General features: G+C 39.3%; 2 protein-coding genes across 2 annotated transcripts in view; one reads left to right on the forward strand and one right to left on the reverse strand.

Moving 5' to 3' along the window:
* Positions 1-13,007, reverse strand: part of LOC117296938 (serine/threonine-protein kinase 40-like) — a 32,157-nt gene extending 19,150 nt beyond the window's left edge. The window contains exons 1-4 of the mRNA XM_033780044.1: positions 12,888-13,007; positions 7,367-8,262; positions 5,277-5,411; positions 4,662-4,907 (exon numbers count right to left, since the gene is read on the reverse strand). Of these exons, the coding sequence (XP_033635935.1) occupies positions 4,662-4,907; positions 5,277-5,411; positions 7,367-8,092 (1,107 nt within the window). The 5' untranslated portion in view covers positions 8,093-8,262; positions 12,888-13,007. The remainder of the gene's footprint in view (positions 1-4,661; positions 4,908-5,276; positions 5,412-7,366; positions 8,263-12,887) is intronic.
* A 710-nt stretch (positions 13,008-13,717) lies between these two features.
* LOC117296774 (cystatin-A-like) overlaps positions 13,718-16,543 on the forward strand; it is a 5,120-nt gene continuing 2,294 nt past the window's right edge. Inside the window, exons 1-2 of the mRNA XM_033779820.1 lie at positions 13,718-13,957; positions 16,013-16,118. Coding sequence (XP_033635711.1) covers positions 16,038-16,118 — 81 coding nt within the window. The 5' untranslated portion in view covers positions 13,718-13,957; positions 16,013-16,037. The remainder of the gene's footprint in view (positions 13,958-16,012; positions 16,119-16,543) is intronic.

Consider the following 16,543-nt stretch of genomic DNA (forward strand, 5'->3'; position numbering starts at 1 on the left):
CAAACAAATGCCAACGATAAATGATGCATAGTTTTTGCTTAACCCCTTGGTGCACAGTAATTTTATTGTAAAAAAAAATACAATTTTATCCGTGTTTTTTCTTGAATTCTTTTCAAAGCACCCCCTACTGAAGATATCAACGAAAGCTCAACAATCACTCAGAACAACTGAATGGGGCGGTATATATGGGTGCTGTAGTTTTTAAGATGTGACCGTTTATCAAAGTCCAATTTGAACAAGTTTTGGTGGTCTTTAGGGACCAACTTGTGCGCCAAAGAGTTTAAAGACCTGGACACTGGTGGTAATTGTCAAAGACCAGTCTTCTCACTTGGTGTATCTCAACATGCATAAAATAACAAACCTGTGAAAATTTGAGCTCAATAGGTCGTCAAAGTTGCGAGATAAATGTGAAAGAAAAAACACCCTTGTCACACGAAGTTGTGTGCTCTCATATGCTTGATTTTGAGACCTCAATTTCTAATTCTGAGATCTCGAAATCAAATTTTGGAAAATTACTTCTTTATCGAAAACTATATCACTTCAGAGGGAGCCGTTTCTCACAATGTTTTAAAGGCAGTGGACACTATTGGTAATTGTCAAAGACTAGCCTTCACAGTTGGTGTATCTCAACAAATGCATAAAATAACAAACCTGTGAAAATTTGAGATGATAATGAAAGAAAAAATACCCTTGCCACACAAAGTTGTTTGCGTTTAGATAGTTGATTTCGAGACCTCAAGTTCTAAACATGAGGACCCGAAATCAAATTCGAGGAAAATTACTTCTTTCTCGAAAACTATGGCACTTCAGAGGGAGCCATTTCTCACAATGTTTTATACTATCAACCTCTCCCCATTACTCGTTACCAAGTAATGTTTTATGCTTATAAGTATTTTGAGTAATACAAATAGTGCCTTTAAAGCATCTCTACATGTATGAAATCAAGAGCTGGACATTGCACTCTTGCATCTTGAACTCAGTGACCCTCCGGCCGGTCTCAGACAGCTATTTGGTTTATATGACACAACAACTCTATTTATAGTTGTCTAATTCAGCATGTAATGTTTGGTCTCATTGGATAATGCATCCCATACTCGGCCACAAGTTGGGGCTTTCCTGTTTTTCCATTGCAGGTCTTGACAAGGTAGTTTAGCGCGGGTAATCGATGGAGGAACCGAGTAATCTTAAGAGAATGATGTCATCATATGAGTGAAGTGTGTTCAATATCTGATGAGGAAGGCAGGTTTCAGATTTTGAGTCTAGAAATTGGGGAAGATATGTGGGGGGGGGGGTTGGCAGAATGTAATAGGCTTTACACAAAAGAAACCTGATCTGAGAGCGCAAAGCGTGAAATACTGTAAGCGTGAAACCTGACATTATCTTTAGTTTTAAAAACCCCTACTCTTCAGTGTGGGCATTCCACATGTTCCATAGTTTTATCTTCATGTTTTCATGAATTTGATTTTATATTTTTTCATTTACTTTTGTAGAGGGGGGGGGGGTGAGGTGAGGGGGTAAACAAAACACAGTAAATTACTGTAAAGAACAGAGAAATACCATTACCAACTTGGACAACCAAGGGAGCCATAGACTATATGGAGGTATCAAATTTGATGGATTTAAGAATTCTTAAAAAATAGCTTGTGAACTGGGGTTTACCCGTCTTCTACACCCAGAACCTCTCAGATGATACAATTAAGAAGGTTAACCGACGCTGGGCAAAACCAGAATTACAAACAAAGTTTGGACAAAATGGGTTATTACTTTCTCCCTTTGGTGACGGCTTTACTTCTTTCGAAAAGGCTCAAGATTTGTGAAAATGGAGAGCCTTGCAGTATAAGTGTATACAGGTACATGTAGGTAAAGGAATAAACCTTCACCTCAGCATCAATATTTATGGGTTTTTGTTGTCCCACTGGACTTGAAAGAGCATATTTCATATGATTGAGATTCATGGAAAAAGTAAGGTAAATTGTGTACAAATAGGTATGAATATTTGCAACAAAGTAGGAACAAGGGCTGACCAATGGTGCAGGCTCTTAATAGACTAATATGCCATCTTGATAATTTAAGCTGTGGGATATTTCGAGGCCTGCCTTTGTGGGAGATTGATGGGAAATCGCCTAAATTAATTCCAACCAACCCACAACTTACAGTACGCACATGAAGTACACATGTATGCATACACTGTACATGTACGCCCCTCTTACGCACACGAAAGTTGAAACCTTGTAGAGGGCACCACCGAAAGCACAGGGCATCGCAGCAATTGCTGTGGCTGTCGTTGGTTAATTAAAGGCCTGCCAAGTTCCCTCGATGGGAAATCTACTAAACAAATTCCAACCAAACCACAACATACGCACATAAAGAATGCACTCGCCCCTCTTACTATAAAAGTCAACTAATGCAAGCTGATGAGTTACTTAGATGTGACTTTGCTTAAACCGGTGTATTGCAGTAGGCTAATCTAGATGCCTACTCTATTAGACTGTAGCTTAAGATAATGCCTATCTATTATTAACCTGTATAAGCCACTAGGTTTATACGAGTTGATGACAATCACCTGATCAACCCACAAGCGAGTAACATGAGTTAGGTTGGAGTTAGGGCCCAGCAGCACTTTACTGAGCATCGGACTTAAGCTCTAGAGTGTCTCATCAGCAGAGTGTTGGTTTGAGAATCAAGAACAATACAACAGTAGGCATCAAAAGGACAAATCTGTGATCATTTTGACTCAATTGATCATCGATTTTGCAAGAGAACAATCAAAGAAAAAAAACCACCCTTGTTGCACCAATTTGTGTACTTTCAGATGCCTAAAAAGGTTTCAGGTCTGAAGTCTTTTAATATTTACGTGAGGGAGCCGTTTCTCACAATGTTTTATACTATCAACAACTTTGCTTGTTACTAAGTAAGTTTTTATGCTTTTACAGAAACCAACATGTAGACGCTGCAAAGCATAAAGCTGAACAACAACCAAAGCAACGAGGCAAAATCACCCCTGCACCAGCCACACAACCTTCCAAAAGAAGTGGACGGTTGTTGCGTCAACTGGCAGTTGGTGTTTGAGGACGTTTAAGGTTCGCGGTTCTTTTCAGAACCACAACTTCACTACTCAAAAGAGATCAAATGGGTTACCGAAAATCTAACTAGTTATTCTTCCACCATGCAAAGTTTCAAAATAAAAACAATTTATACTAATTTTTTTCACCAATTATAAACTGCAATGATAGTGTGAGGAGCTGGTCTTCAGACCTTGATCTGGGGTAGACATCGCCTTCAGCTGAGTCCATTAACAGCCGCCAGCGTGGCCCCTATTTCATAGAGCTGCTTAAAGCAATCGCACAACATCAGTGAACAGTATTGTCCAAAGGCCCACACTTCGTGTATCACAACTTATATATAAAATAACAAACCTGTGAAAATTTAGGCTCAATCGATCGCCCGAATCGGGAGAAAATAACGTGAAAACCCACCCTTGTTTCTGCACGTTTCGCCGTGTCATGACATGTGTTTAAAATAAATCCGTTATTCTCGATATCGTAAATTGATAATTGTTTTAATGTGTTCTCAAAAAGTAAAGCATTGAATGGAATAATATTTCAAGGGAAGTCTTTCACCATTACCTTCTGTAAACCCTGCACAAGTTATTTGTAAATCTGTGAACTTTTTGTTCTGTTCAGAAAGTGTCCAATTGCTTTAACGGATTCGGGTACTTTTTCAAAGTGTCCACAGATTTATATAAACTTCCACGGTTTGAAGATAATGATGATAGAAAGCTCCTCTTAAAACATTACAGACTGAAGTGCTGCAGTTTTTGCAAAATGAGTAAAACAAGTCACAAAATAATTTTCGTCTCAGTGTGACGAAAATTATTTGTTTTACACATTTCTCAAAAACTACAGCACCTCAGTAAGTAAAACTTCAAGGGAAGCTTTCTACTATCATTATCTTCAAACTCTGTAAGTTTAATGTAAATCTGTGGACATTGTGTTTATTGTTAGGAAAAAGTACAAAGACCCTTTAATGGCTGAATTTGTGCTTACTGTCCAACTTCATAGCACGTATGCTAACCTTCCGGTGCTCGAAATCAATGACGTCAAAATGCAAATCCATGGTCATTGCGCAAAATATACGCTTTCACCTTAAAAAGTTTGTCTGCTTCAGTAAGCACAAAGTTTTGCTTTCCGTTAAAGGATTTGGGTACTATTTGTTACACAAAACACAATGTCACAGATTTACATTAAACTTACACCGTTTGAAGATAATGATAGTAGAAAGCGTTCCTTAAAATATTAGTTGCTAAGGTGCTGTAGTTTTTGAGAAATGAGTGAAACAATATCATGAAATACGTTTTTACATTCTAAAATAATGTTCGGCTCACAATCACTGAGACAAAAATGATTTTCATGACATTGTTTTACTCATTTCTCAAAAACTACAGCACCTCAGCACGTAATATTTTCAAGGAAGCTTTCTACTATCATTATCTTCAAACTGTGTAAGTTTAGTGTAGATCTGTTGATATTGTGTTTTTTGTCCTAAAAAAGTACCCAGAGCCTTTAAGCAGAGTTATGAAACTGGGCCCTACCAGGTCATTACCACAAAGTAAAGACAGACTCTTCACACTGTTGCCAAATCATTATCCTACATGTACTTACTTTGTGCAAGCTGTCCACGATGCGCACCACATCTGAAAACATAATGATAGCCTCTTTCTCTGTTAGCTTCTTCTCTCGTATGACGTAGTGTTGAAGATTGATCAAATCCGAAGTCTTGCTACTAAACTCATGGGCAGCTAGGCAGTCTAGCACCAAACAGAGTCGCTTCTTATAACGGCCCGTTGGGGCTGTCTGGCGCCCTCTGCTGTTACGATGGTGGTCTTGTTTTAGTTCGTAAGCTCGATCCTATTGAGAAATGAATTGGGAATATGTTTTATGAGCAATACAAAACCTCATCATAACCATTTAATGCCCAACAAATACAAACCAATTGGACCTTGAAATTTACACTCTATCACAGGTCTGAGATACGTGTCTGGCGGTCTTAAGTTTTTGTTAAATTGATTATCTTTCAGTCTGATAAAAATGAAGCACTGAAAAATACTAACATCCATGAGGTCAATCTTCTCTCATATTGATTATTTACCTGAGAAAACACTTCAAATGTTCAATTGTAGGACCTATTACACTACCTTTCACTGCCCCGAGCTGTGCCCTAGTATGCCTAGGGATAGGGACTAATGTCAGGGTTGTTCAAGGAAAGTGACAACTTACTTGAAAGAGTCCGTGGTGGTGCACTACCCCTTCCTGGTTGTGTAGCAATGAGAGCAGTGAATACTCAGTATGCAAAAGCATCTTCCCTTGTCTCTCATCATTGCTCTCTTTCCCTTGCTCGGACAGTGTCAGGATCTACCAGGTACAAGATTGACAATCATGAATGATAATAACCTAAAGGCACTGGACACTATTGGTAATTGTTAAAGACCAGTCTTCTCACTTGGTGTATCTCAACAATGCATAAAATAACAAACCTGTAAAAATTTGAGCTCAATCGTCGAAGTTGCGAGATAATAATGAAAGAATAAAACATCCTTGTCACACAAAGTTGTATGCTTTGGGTGGTTGATTTCGAGACCTCAATTTCTAAATCTGAAGTCTCAAAATCAAATTGGTGGAAAATTACTTCTTTCTCGAAAACTACATACTATGTACAGTTGTATGTCACTTCAGAGGGAGCCGTTTCTCACAATGTTTTATACTATCAACCTCTCCCCAATACTCGTCACCAAGTAAGGTTTTATGCCAATAATTATTTTGAGTAATTACTGATAGTGTCCACTGCCTTTAAACAATATTATAAATAATATAAGATGTTCTCTTGGGGAGAGCGCTCGTTTCAAGTCACAGCAGCAAAGACATGGAATGGTCTTCCACATTCATGACATTACGTCCGGGCAGCGGTCACAACTGAAACATTCAAATCAGCACTCAAAACACATCTGATCAATATCCAAAACTAATCATCGACTTTGACATTATTTTGAAATGGACTCGGAATTTGACCACAGAGCACAATACACAATAACTTTAACTATTTTATTAGATATCATGAGCAGTGCACTTTGATTGGAGCTCAGCTGATGACTAGAGTGCAGGTTTTTTTTAGCATTGGCGGATACCGGAGCTACATAAGACTTTGATTATTATTATAATTATTATTATAGAGCACATTTCAGTTCTGGGTAAGTGCTTAACAAACAGTACAAAATAAAAAAAACACAAGTGTGTAATCTTCAAAAAATTTGCAAGTAGTGGTGATCAAAAGTATTGAATAAACTTGTGGCTGATGAATTCATTGCATTTGCCTCATGAGTTCACCACTTTGGATATTCGCTTTGCATTCACTTTTATATGAAGATTGAACCAAGGATCAATTTCACAAAGCACTAAGGTCCATCTTAAGACATGTAAGAAGAGTTGTCAGTATCACCATAGTGATTTGTATTGTGACATTACACTTTGCTAAGCAGTTTTAGATCAATCTTAGCTCTATGTGAAATCGAGCCCCTGCATAACAGTTGAACTTCTGCCCTTTTAACATACATGTAAGCATACATGTACCTTCAAGAATTAACTATAAATAATAGTAAACTTGTGGGTACAACCGTATTAATTATCTTTTGAGGGAGTGTTGGTTCTGAAAAGAGCCGGTTTGGTCTCAACATTTCAAACAGTTAACTCTGCTCTTTTTTTTTTCTTTTTTTTTTTTTCCTCCTAAAGACGAGCGGAGTATATACTGTTCGAAATGTCAAGACCAAATCGCCTCTTTTCAGAGCAAACATTCCCTCCAAAGAAATATAATTGTACACACAACTATTATACACATATTGACTGGCAATGAGGTAACTAGTGTACGTCTATTCCCCCGAAGGACTTTAAGTGACCAGAAGAGCGACCCATTTCCCGAGGCCGAAGGCCGAGGGAAATAGGCCCCTCTTCTGGTCACTCACAGGCCTGAATTATGCCAGTCAATATGGTTTTATAACACAGCTCGGTCTTAAATGTGAAATAAGAACAGAACTCTGGAAAAGAAAGGAAGTTTTGTAGTTGCTGTTCACGATTCAAGTCAAGAGAGGGCGCTGTAACCAGGCACTATTTTCAAAGACTAGCGCCCGCTCTGGAACTAGTTCCAGCAAACATGCGCGCGATCACTAGACAATTTTAGTTCATCCGACGTGACCGTGTTTCAGCCAACCAGAATACATAACAAGCAAGAGGTGTGTTATAATTATTTATAGTTAATTCTTATTATTCACATGAAAAGCTTCAAACATCACTTAGGGGATGTATTATATAGGGCCTACCTTCATTGAATAAAAATTGTCTGAGCCTTCCCTTCGAGCCAGGCACTGAACAATGCTTCGCACAGGGGACGTTCCTAATCGTGGTCCCAGCAGGTATGGCCCCGCCCTCTTCAGTGTCAACGTTTGACTGTGGCTCACATGCTGGGAGCTTATGTTACCGATGGACGTTGTTGATAACTCCGAAGGTTGTAGAAGTGTTGACGCGACCGCCTGCACCGAATGCTGAAAAGAAGCATGACTGGGCTCTGCTGATGCTTGAGGTGCTTCTTGAATTCTTGACAACTGAAGGGATGGGGCTATTAGAGATTCCTGAGATGAAGATTGGGAGAGTGTTCTGGATATAGCAGCACCGAGTTGGGCCGTTAACGGGGAATGTGACGAGGAACTAGTTGTACTTGAATCAATAAACTGAGGTACTGTTGGGATGCTCGGCGACACCGAGGGCACGCTGGCAAAGCTAGACGCGCCATTCTGCTGCTGACGTATGTACAGAGGCCTGTCTTGCGGGAATGAAGATGGGCTGAGCTCAGAGAAACCTGACTCTGACGATTCTGAGGACGATGAAAGGGAAGCAACGAGGGTGGGTAGTTCCCTGTCTCTTTCCCGGGGTCTCGATGAAGGATGTAGTGATGGGCGGTCATGTGGGACCTGACTACTGCTGCTGCTCCCGCCACGTGATCGTCGATGATCCTGGGGTTGTCGCGCAGATGCTACTTTTCGCTTCATTTTGGAATGTCTCTCAGAAAAAAATGTCTTTCAAAAAGTAACAAACAATATCTACTCTTTTCAAAAAATTTAAGTTCCCATCATGATGATCACTGACACTTTCTTTCACTGAGATGCTGCTGTCACAAGACGAGTTTGGTGCTGACACAACATTGTTATCATGGAGCATTCTGCAAGTGTGTCAAAAAAATATGTCAAAATATGTCACTGTTAAAGGGTCTGGGAACTTTTTGTAGGACACAAAACACAATGTCCACAGATTGGCATTGAACATGCACAGTTTGAAGATACTGATGGTAGAGAGTTTCCCTTAATATTACTTGCTGAGTTGCTGTAGTTTTTGAGAAATGCGTACATGTAAAACAAGTCACGAACATAATTTTCATCTCAATAAGACATTTTAGCATACAAAAAACGTATTTCCGTGAGATTGTTTTACTTAGCTCAAAAATGCCTTGGTGCCCTTGAAATGGTCCAGTAGAAATTTACAATTTCCTCATAGGGTGCCCTTTAAAACAAGAAGAAAATGGCTTGGTGCCCTTGCCCTTTCGAAAACATAGCATACAGGCCAGTTAAGTTCCCTTTGCAAATTAAAAATGGCCTTGCCCTTTCAATGATAAAATCCCAGGCCTGAATTATCCTTTTTCGTTTTTAGTCTGCCTACTTCACTAATTACACTTGTCCTTGTGTTTCGGACTTCTTGTGGTCAAACCATGGTCAAACCAGCCATTTCCCTCCAACCCCCCCTTGCATCTCATTATTCTTTATTCATCCTTTGCCTTTTATCTGAGCTCTCTGACTGTCCTTACTCTATGCTCTGACTCACTCTCTATTCATTTCCACTTGGCTGCTTTTGTTAAACTGTTTATGTTTAAAGGTAGTGGACACTATTGGTAATTACTCAACATTATTTTTATCATAAAACCTTTCTTGGTGACGAGTAATGTAGAGACATTGATAGTATAAAACATTGTGAGAGACGGCTCCCTCTGAAGTGACGTAGTTTTCGAGAAAGAAGTAATTTTCCACGAATTTTGATTTTGAGACCTCAAATTTAGAATTTAAGGTCTCGAAATCAAGCATCTGAAAGCACACAATTTCGTGCGACAAGGGTGTTTCTTTCGTTCATTAATATCTCGCAACTTCGTACTCGATTGAGCTCAAATTTTCACATGTTTGTAATTTTACGCATGTTGAGATACACTGTGAAGACTAGTCTTTGACAATTACTAACAGTGTCCAATGTCTTTTGTTATATACTAATCAGGCTTTAAACACATTGAAGGAAGGCCTGATACTTCATGGAGGCAACAATGGTGATTGCCTTCATCACATGCAAAGGAGAAAAATGTATGCATTGGCGCCTTGCCCTTTCAAATACAAAGCATACAGGCCTGAAAGGGGATTTGGATGTGGTTTTTTATGTTCTTAAAATAAAATTGTTGTCGGCAGTTGTTGTTAATGTTCGGGTTGTTCAAAGTTTGTTGTCAGGCGTCATCATTTGTTGGCATTTTCTACATAAATGTAACCGTGAGAAGGCTTATAATAATATATGAATAGTCTTAAATAAAGTACTGCTGGTCGCACCGCCATTCTGGGCAGCTGACAGCACAAATTCATAGAAAAACTGACGCCTATTGAACTTTTTAGTGAAACAAGTGTCTTTTTACACTTTCTCAACGATTTACACAATTTCACAGACAGGAGGTGAGCACAGCTTGAATGGACAACACCCTTTTTAGACTACAGGAACATTTCTTGTTGAATATTTTAAATTATAGGCTACAGAAGTGATTACTAGTGCTGGGCAAATAGTGAAATTTGGTATTCGGCCAACTATCCAAAATAAACCGGATTTTCAAACATTTTTTTCACAGTACTTTTGTGCTTAAAAGTGAGCGCCACAACCGCTAGAGGGTGCTGTTTTTTTTTTTTTATTGCCACTAGAGGGCACTGTTTGTTTGTGGTCGTTCGTTTGTGAATGACTGTGACCCTGTGTCAGGAAACCGGGTGAAGTATGGGCGGATAGATATTAGTTTTAGACAGTGTCACTCAGTTCATTCATAAAAATAACCGGATCTAATTTAAAGTCACCTGGAAATAGAATTTTTTTTCTTCAAACATTATTACAGTAAGTTTGTGAGCAATAAAATTAATTTTTGAGCAATTGTTTGTAACGATTTATATTGTCTAAAAAATTGATAAAGTTGTTTGGGGTGACGTCAATCGAGGCAGACTTTGCCTCGATCGAACATCGAACACACAGACGTGCAAGTACGTGAAAACAAAAGGTCTTGCATTTTTCCGGCAATGTCGTCCGGGAGTATTGCTGCTGGATGCAGCAAAACAACTGAAGATGGGGTCAGTTTGCAAAGTGGTCCGGTTCAACGTATTTTCCAGCACTGTGCAGCAAACACTTCGAGCCGTCATGCTTCGAGAATCCGGAATACACCACACATTTTGACATGAAGAGAAAAAGTTCTTTTCTAAATTATGACACCATCCCAGCAATTTTTCCAGCTAGTGGGAAGGCGAAGAAGGTACCAGAAAGACGTGACGGACCTAAAGGAGCATTTGCCTAGCGTGAAAAAAATTGGGTATTGTTTCAGCTTTGAGGGCATGTTTTTAGCTTGTCATGCTTGTGCCAAGCGTCACTATCTTGTATTGTAATTAGAGGACTATCCGGTTTATTAAAAGGTACCCGCGCCCCTTGCAGATATCCAGTTAGGTCAAAAACGTGATTCGCGGTTACGGTTAGGAAAAACTGTTCGCCATTAACCAGATATTCAAATTATTTGCAAAGGCCTAGTCGATACTGAAATTGTGTCCCAAAAAACTTGCTCACTGCACTTTTGCGTATTTATCGGAATTAATAGCAACCCGTCCGTGTCCATGTTTTTATCAGTTTCAGATTTGACTGTTCCAACTCCATAAATTATTTTTAAATTTATGTAATCATCAAAATTAGTAAGCCCACTACGGTTTTATTGCCATTATTATCTACCCAGCAGCAGGGCCCAATTTTATAGAGCTGCTTAGCAGCTGATTTTCTGTTTACTAGAGATTTCCATTTCATAGCTGCTATTCGTAACGTAAACATGAAAAGGCATTCTAACCTTCCAGTTCCAGTGCTTACTGCATGGAAATAAAATGCTTCACAAATCCTATAAATAGATGGTGAACGCGCAATATGACCGCCTAATTTTTCTGCTAACCTGGGAAATACACAAGTTTTTTTTGCAGTGTGCAGCTTAATTTTTATTAGCAAATTTGCCTTTTTATGCTACAGGGTAAGTACAAAAACTTGGTTAACGTTAAGCAGCACTCCGATTAAATTGGGCCCTGATGTTGAGACTCTAATGGCAAAAATACTGTGGAAAAGTTTCCGTAAAGGGGTCGCACTAAATACCAACAACTCACGATCCCTCACGACAACAATTTTTAAATGCACTTTAGTTTAACAGAACATTTGAACATTTATAAGTCAACCGGTATGCACAAGAGTCATATGCACCCAAATCACTTTCAAACTGTTGAAAAAATTGTATTTTTAAGTGTACAAAAAGTGTTTTTTACCCCGAATTTAGTAACGAATGGAAATATCCGGAATGTTGTCTTTCGACGTACTTGGACGATTACATTACACCGCAGGGGTGATACATATGCAAGATGATTATTTACCATTTTATGTGCCTCTCATAGTCCCCATAGAGTTTTAAAAAATATTATATTTAAATCTTCCCTTTTATTGAATTCCAGAGTGTCGGCTTAGTTACTAACAAGAAAGGAAAAAAAAACGGCAGCTAAAACCAAAAAGAAAAAAATACAACTCAGCCCTCAGAAATTACCAATGGATGCCCCTGCGGTATAATAGAATCGTCCAAGTACGTCGAAAGACAACATGGCAAATATTTCCGTTTACTAAATTCGGGGTTAAAAACACATTTTTTACAGTTAAAAGAACAACATTTTCAACAGTTTAAAAGTGATTTAGATGCAATGACTCTTATATTTAACGGTTGACTTTTGTTCAAATGTTTGGAAAAGTTTCCGTATGGCGCCACCACTTTTTCACTCGATATAAAATAATATAGTATCTAATTTACCTCAATGAGATATCCCTTTTTGTAAAAATGAGTGAAAAAGTGGTGGCGCCATACGGAAAGTTATCAAAATGTTTTGTTAAAGTGCATTTAAAATTTGTTGTTGTGAGTTGTCGTGAGTTGTCGTGAGGGGTCGTGAGTTGTCGGTAATTAGTGCAACCGTTAAGGAAAGGCGCCACAACTTTTTCATTAGGTATGAAATAGGCTATCTAATTTTAAATTTACCTCAATGAAAAATTCCTTTTTTTTAAACTGAGTGAAAAAGTGGTGGCGCCATACTGAAAGTTATCCAATACTTGTTAACATTACTATTAAAATTAAATACTTGTTTTGTTTGTCATGTTGAATTAATATTTGAAAAGTTTTCAGTCGAATTCTGGAACTTTTTGTTTATATCCATATTTTTTAATTATTATAGGCCTTCCTAGGCACATAATTGAACAGCTCCTTTCTAGGGTTAAGGAACAACACTCAATACAGATTATGTGACAGTGATTAAATGCCTTCCCTTGTCACTTCATGCACGCATCGTTCATGCGCTGTAGATAGAAGCACACGTCACGTCAATGCGTCAAACTCAACTCAACAAACATTAACAATGACAAACGACAAAACTTAGCAACTAAATAGAAAAAAAACGAGGCCTAAAACACATGCTTGCTGGCAACAAATCAACATGAAACAGTTCCTACCTTAGACCATGCTCGGCAAACAACGAAGATGTCTTCAAATGACACAGCACAGCCGTGCCATCTTGGGAAATTAATGCATTTTTACCTCGCTAAAGATCGCATACGGTTCGAAAACTCTGCAGTGTGTACGACAATGAATGAACTAGTGTGTGTGCTTTTATATTACACAACAAATCAGCGCGCAAGCCAATCATGTACACGTCATGTACTTGTACAATGTATTTGTATGTAGAGGGCGCCACACAGCAGTGGACTGTGGCTAGTCTAATGTTAACCCGGAAGTATGCTTTAACTTATTTTTTCTTGAGCTAAATTTGTGACATATGGAGAAAAAAAAAAGCAAAGTTCATTTATTTAGGTTGTACATCCTAGACATTCCTTTACACACCTCCTGAAAATCCACAAGTTTTTCAAAGAGAGTATGGCTGTGGTTCCTATTTCGTAATAGGAAAAAATAGTATTGCATTTGAAGCACGGCAACGATGATGACGTCATTAAATTGATTGATTACATTTTTTTTTTTTTTTTTTTTTTTGTGACGTGAAAACGGGGTGCGCTCTTCGCTACCTCCATGGTTTGGGTCTGTATGATTTATGGTCTGAATAATACTGCTGCAATCTAGACGGATATAATCTGTAAGAATCTGTTAATTTTTGTTTATTTATTTATCCCCCCCCCCCCCCCCCCCACGAAAAAAATTTCGGTACCCGAAAAAAAAAAATAATAATAGAAGAAGTGTGTAGAAATTTTGTCTGATAGCGCCCTCTTTTGATCATCTAGCCAGAACGGGGGGCGTGTCTTCTGACGTGAGCACACATGTTTAACCTTGACTGTAAACAAGTGTGTCACCTGATTCCTTGACGTTCATCATGTGACTAAATATAGGCTACAGTTGTTGTATTTTTGTAGTAAAACATTCGAAATCATACGATGAGCAAAGGCGTACTTTACAACAATGCATTCCTGATAAATCTACCTCCTACTTCAGTTTTCAGATAACATTTTGTCAGACCAGAGCATTCTTCATAGCAAGGATCTAAAATTCTAAGCAAAGCACACAGTGTGAAAAGGTAAGCAGGTTACTCGACAGCCTTTTTCTATTTTTGCTCGAAATCGTGATCATGTCATTGTATTGTCAATGAATGTCATCTTCATGTCACAGCTGGTTGAATGGTTGAACCATCGAGGAAGGTTGAACCATCATCCATGGCCATGTTCATGGCGGTAGAAATAAGATTAAGATCGGCTCTGTCCAAAAGACTAGACTGTAGAGACTTTAGAGTAGTATTTACTCAACTATAGGGCCTATTTAGGCCCTAGGCCTACCCAGGTTGGACTCCTCCATTGGTGCAGTGGCACTGACTGACGTCCTACCAGAGCTAGGCCTAGGCCTAGCCTAGCTCTGCTCACTCTTGTTCTTTTTCCGTAATTCATCGATGGTGTTTCTGATCAGCAGAGTGTGGGTTCGAATCCCCATCCATGACAGTTACTAATACAAGTGTTCTTAAGCAAGACACTTGCCCATTGCTTCGTCCTTCGGATGGGACATAAAGCGGTTGGTCCCATGTGTTGTGTAAATGCATGTAAAAGAACCCAGTGCACTTATCGTAAAGAGAAAGGGGTTCGCCTCGGTGTTCCTGGCTGGATTGGCAGCATATTGCACCACAGCACCTTGTAAACCATTACATGGTGCTAAGGATGTCTTATATCTCAAACTTCGTCCCACTCCTTGCAGTAATAATACCTGGCGCTTTGTATCCGTGGGCAAAGGGCGCGTTATATATGGTTATTAAATATTATTATTATTATTATGAATTGCCAGGCTGGTGCCAAATCGGCCAGCAATGGTACCACACCAGTCCTAGCCTAGCCAGTTTGACTCGTCCAGTGCATACATTACTTTACAACCCGATCAATAAAATACATAGCCGAGGTTGGTTGCGATGGCCATTGGGAGGGAGGGTTACGTTTTCACAACTAAGGTTGAACAACGCAATGGTGGCACTGACATATCTCCTACCAGCAAGACCAGGGCTACTTTTTCTACCTATAGCCCCATCAATAGTGCCAATACGCTGGACCCCCTCCCCTTCTAGAGGGAGACCAGCATATTGACACTATTGATGGGGCTTTAAGACCCAGCAGCTGAGGCGCTATACTCGTTTTTTTTCTCGAAATGTTGTCATTATCCACCGATAATGACAACATTTTGAGAAAAAAGGAGTACAACAAACCAGTTACTGGGTCTAGGTGGGGCTACTTTATAGTAGTACAGTTTCCTACCAGGGATACACAGTAAAGTTAACCCACCTTGTTGGGCTGATGTGCTATGACTCTGTTTTATGACATGGATCTTCTTATAGTCGCTGTGTTGGCTGGAATGCCTAGTTTTATAACATTATATAACATCTTTCCAGGCCTGATAAAGCACAGAGGCAACAAAGGCGATAGTGCCCATCAGTTAACAGTAGAAATTAACAATTTTCTCATAAGAGTGCCCATTACCAAGGTGAAAATACCTTGGTGTCCTTGCCCTTTCAAAAACGTAGCATAAATGCCTGCCAATCATATTATTTTATTTCATAAAAAATGCTTTTTAAAGCCCAACAGGCTAGCACCTGATCCCAACGCAATGTGTCCCCTTAAAGATTTGGTTTTCTTCACTTTAATGTTGTTCCACTATTAATTTGAGGCATATATGCATCACGGCGCATATATGCATCACGACGTATGACGCCCAATTCCGTGCTCTCGTGGTTGGGTTCATCCAAGGTGAAAGGGGGAGGGGGAATGTTTTTTACCCTAACCCAACCCCAACCTTTCCCAACCCACAATTGTCAATTCTACCCCTAATCCTACCCCATCCCACCCTACCCCTAACCCTGCATTCTAACCCTATCCCTACCCCAAACCCTCACCCTAACCCCCTCCCCCGCGAATCCAGTCACCCTTGGTACACGGCATTTGTGTGCATGGTTGCCACACATCCACGCCATTGTAATGTGCATGGTTGTGGCACGGAATTGGGCTTCATATGTCGGTTCGTATATATCTCACTAATTCAGAAACCTGCCCAATTTTGGTGCATAGGCATGACAGTTTATTTCTGATTATATCCTGTATAGTGAGTTTGGATACACAAGGCATAGTATGGCTAGTCAGGGGAAAATGGTTGGAGGAATGGGTGCTATTAATCCAGCTACTGAAGAAGTACAGGGCTACATTGATGAGGTAATGAAATAAGTGTGATGCCGAGTTAAGTTGCCTTCCAAACAATAATATTTTTCTGTTGTGTCCTGAAATCTTGAAAACTATGCTTATTGCTTTTCTTTGACTCTGACAGTATTTCAGATTGAAATTCATACTATTTCTCTGGAGGATTAAAAGCGTTATTTCTAATCCTGTAGTTTTAAAAACTGACAGGTTACACACCCAAGTTCTGACACCCAAAGTATTTTCCTAACCCTTATCCTGACCCTAACCTCACATAATAACCCAAACCCTAGTGTATATCACAAGGTGTTATTGGGTGTCAGAACATACATGAAGATCAGGGCCCAATTTCATAGAGCTGCTTAAAGCACAAAATTCTGCTTAAGCAAAAAATTCCTTGCTTAGTAAAACCAGATTATCGGCCAAGACCCCACTCAATTGTT

Source organism: Asterias rubens, chromosome 11, assembly GCF_902459465.1.
Source record: "Asterias rubens chromosome 11, eAstRub1.3, whole genome shotgun sequence".
Taxonomy (NCBI): domain Eukaryota; kingdom Metazoa; phylum Echinodermata; class Asteroidea; order Forcipulatida; family Asteriidae; genus Asterias; species Asterias rubens.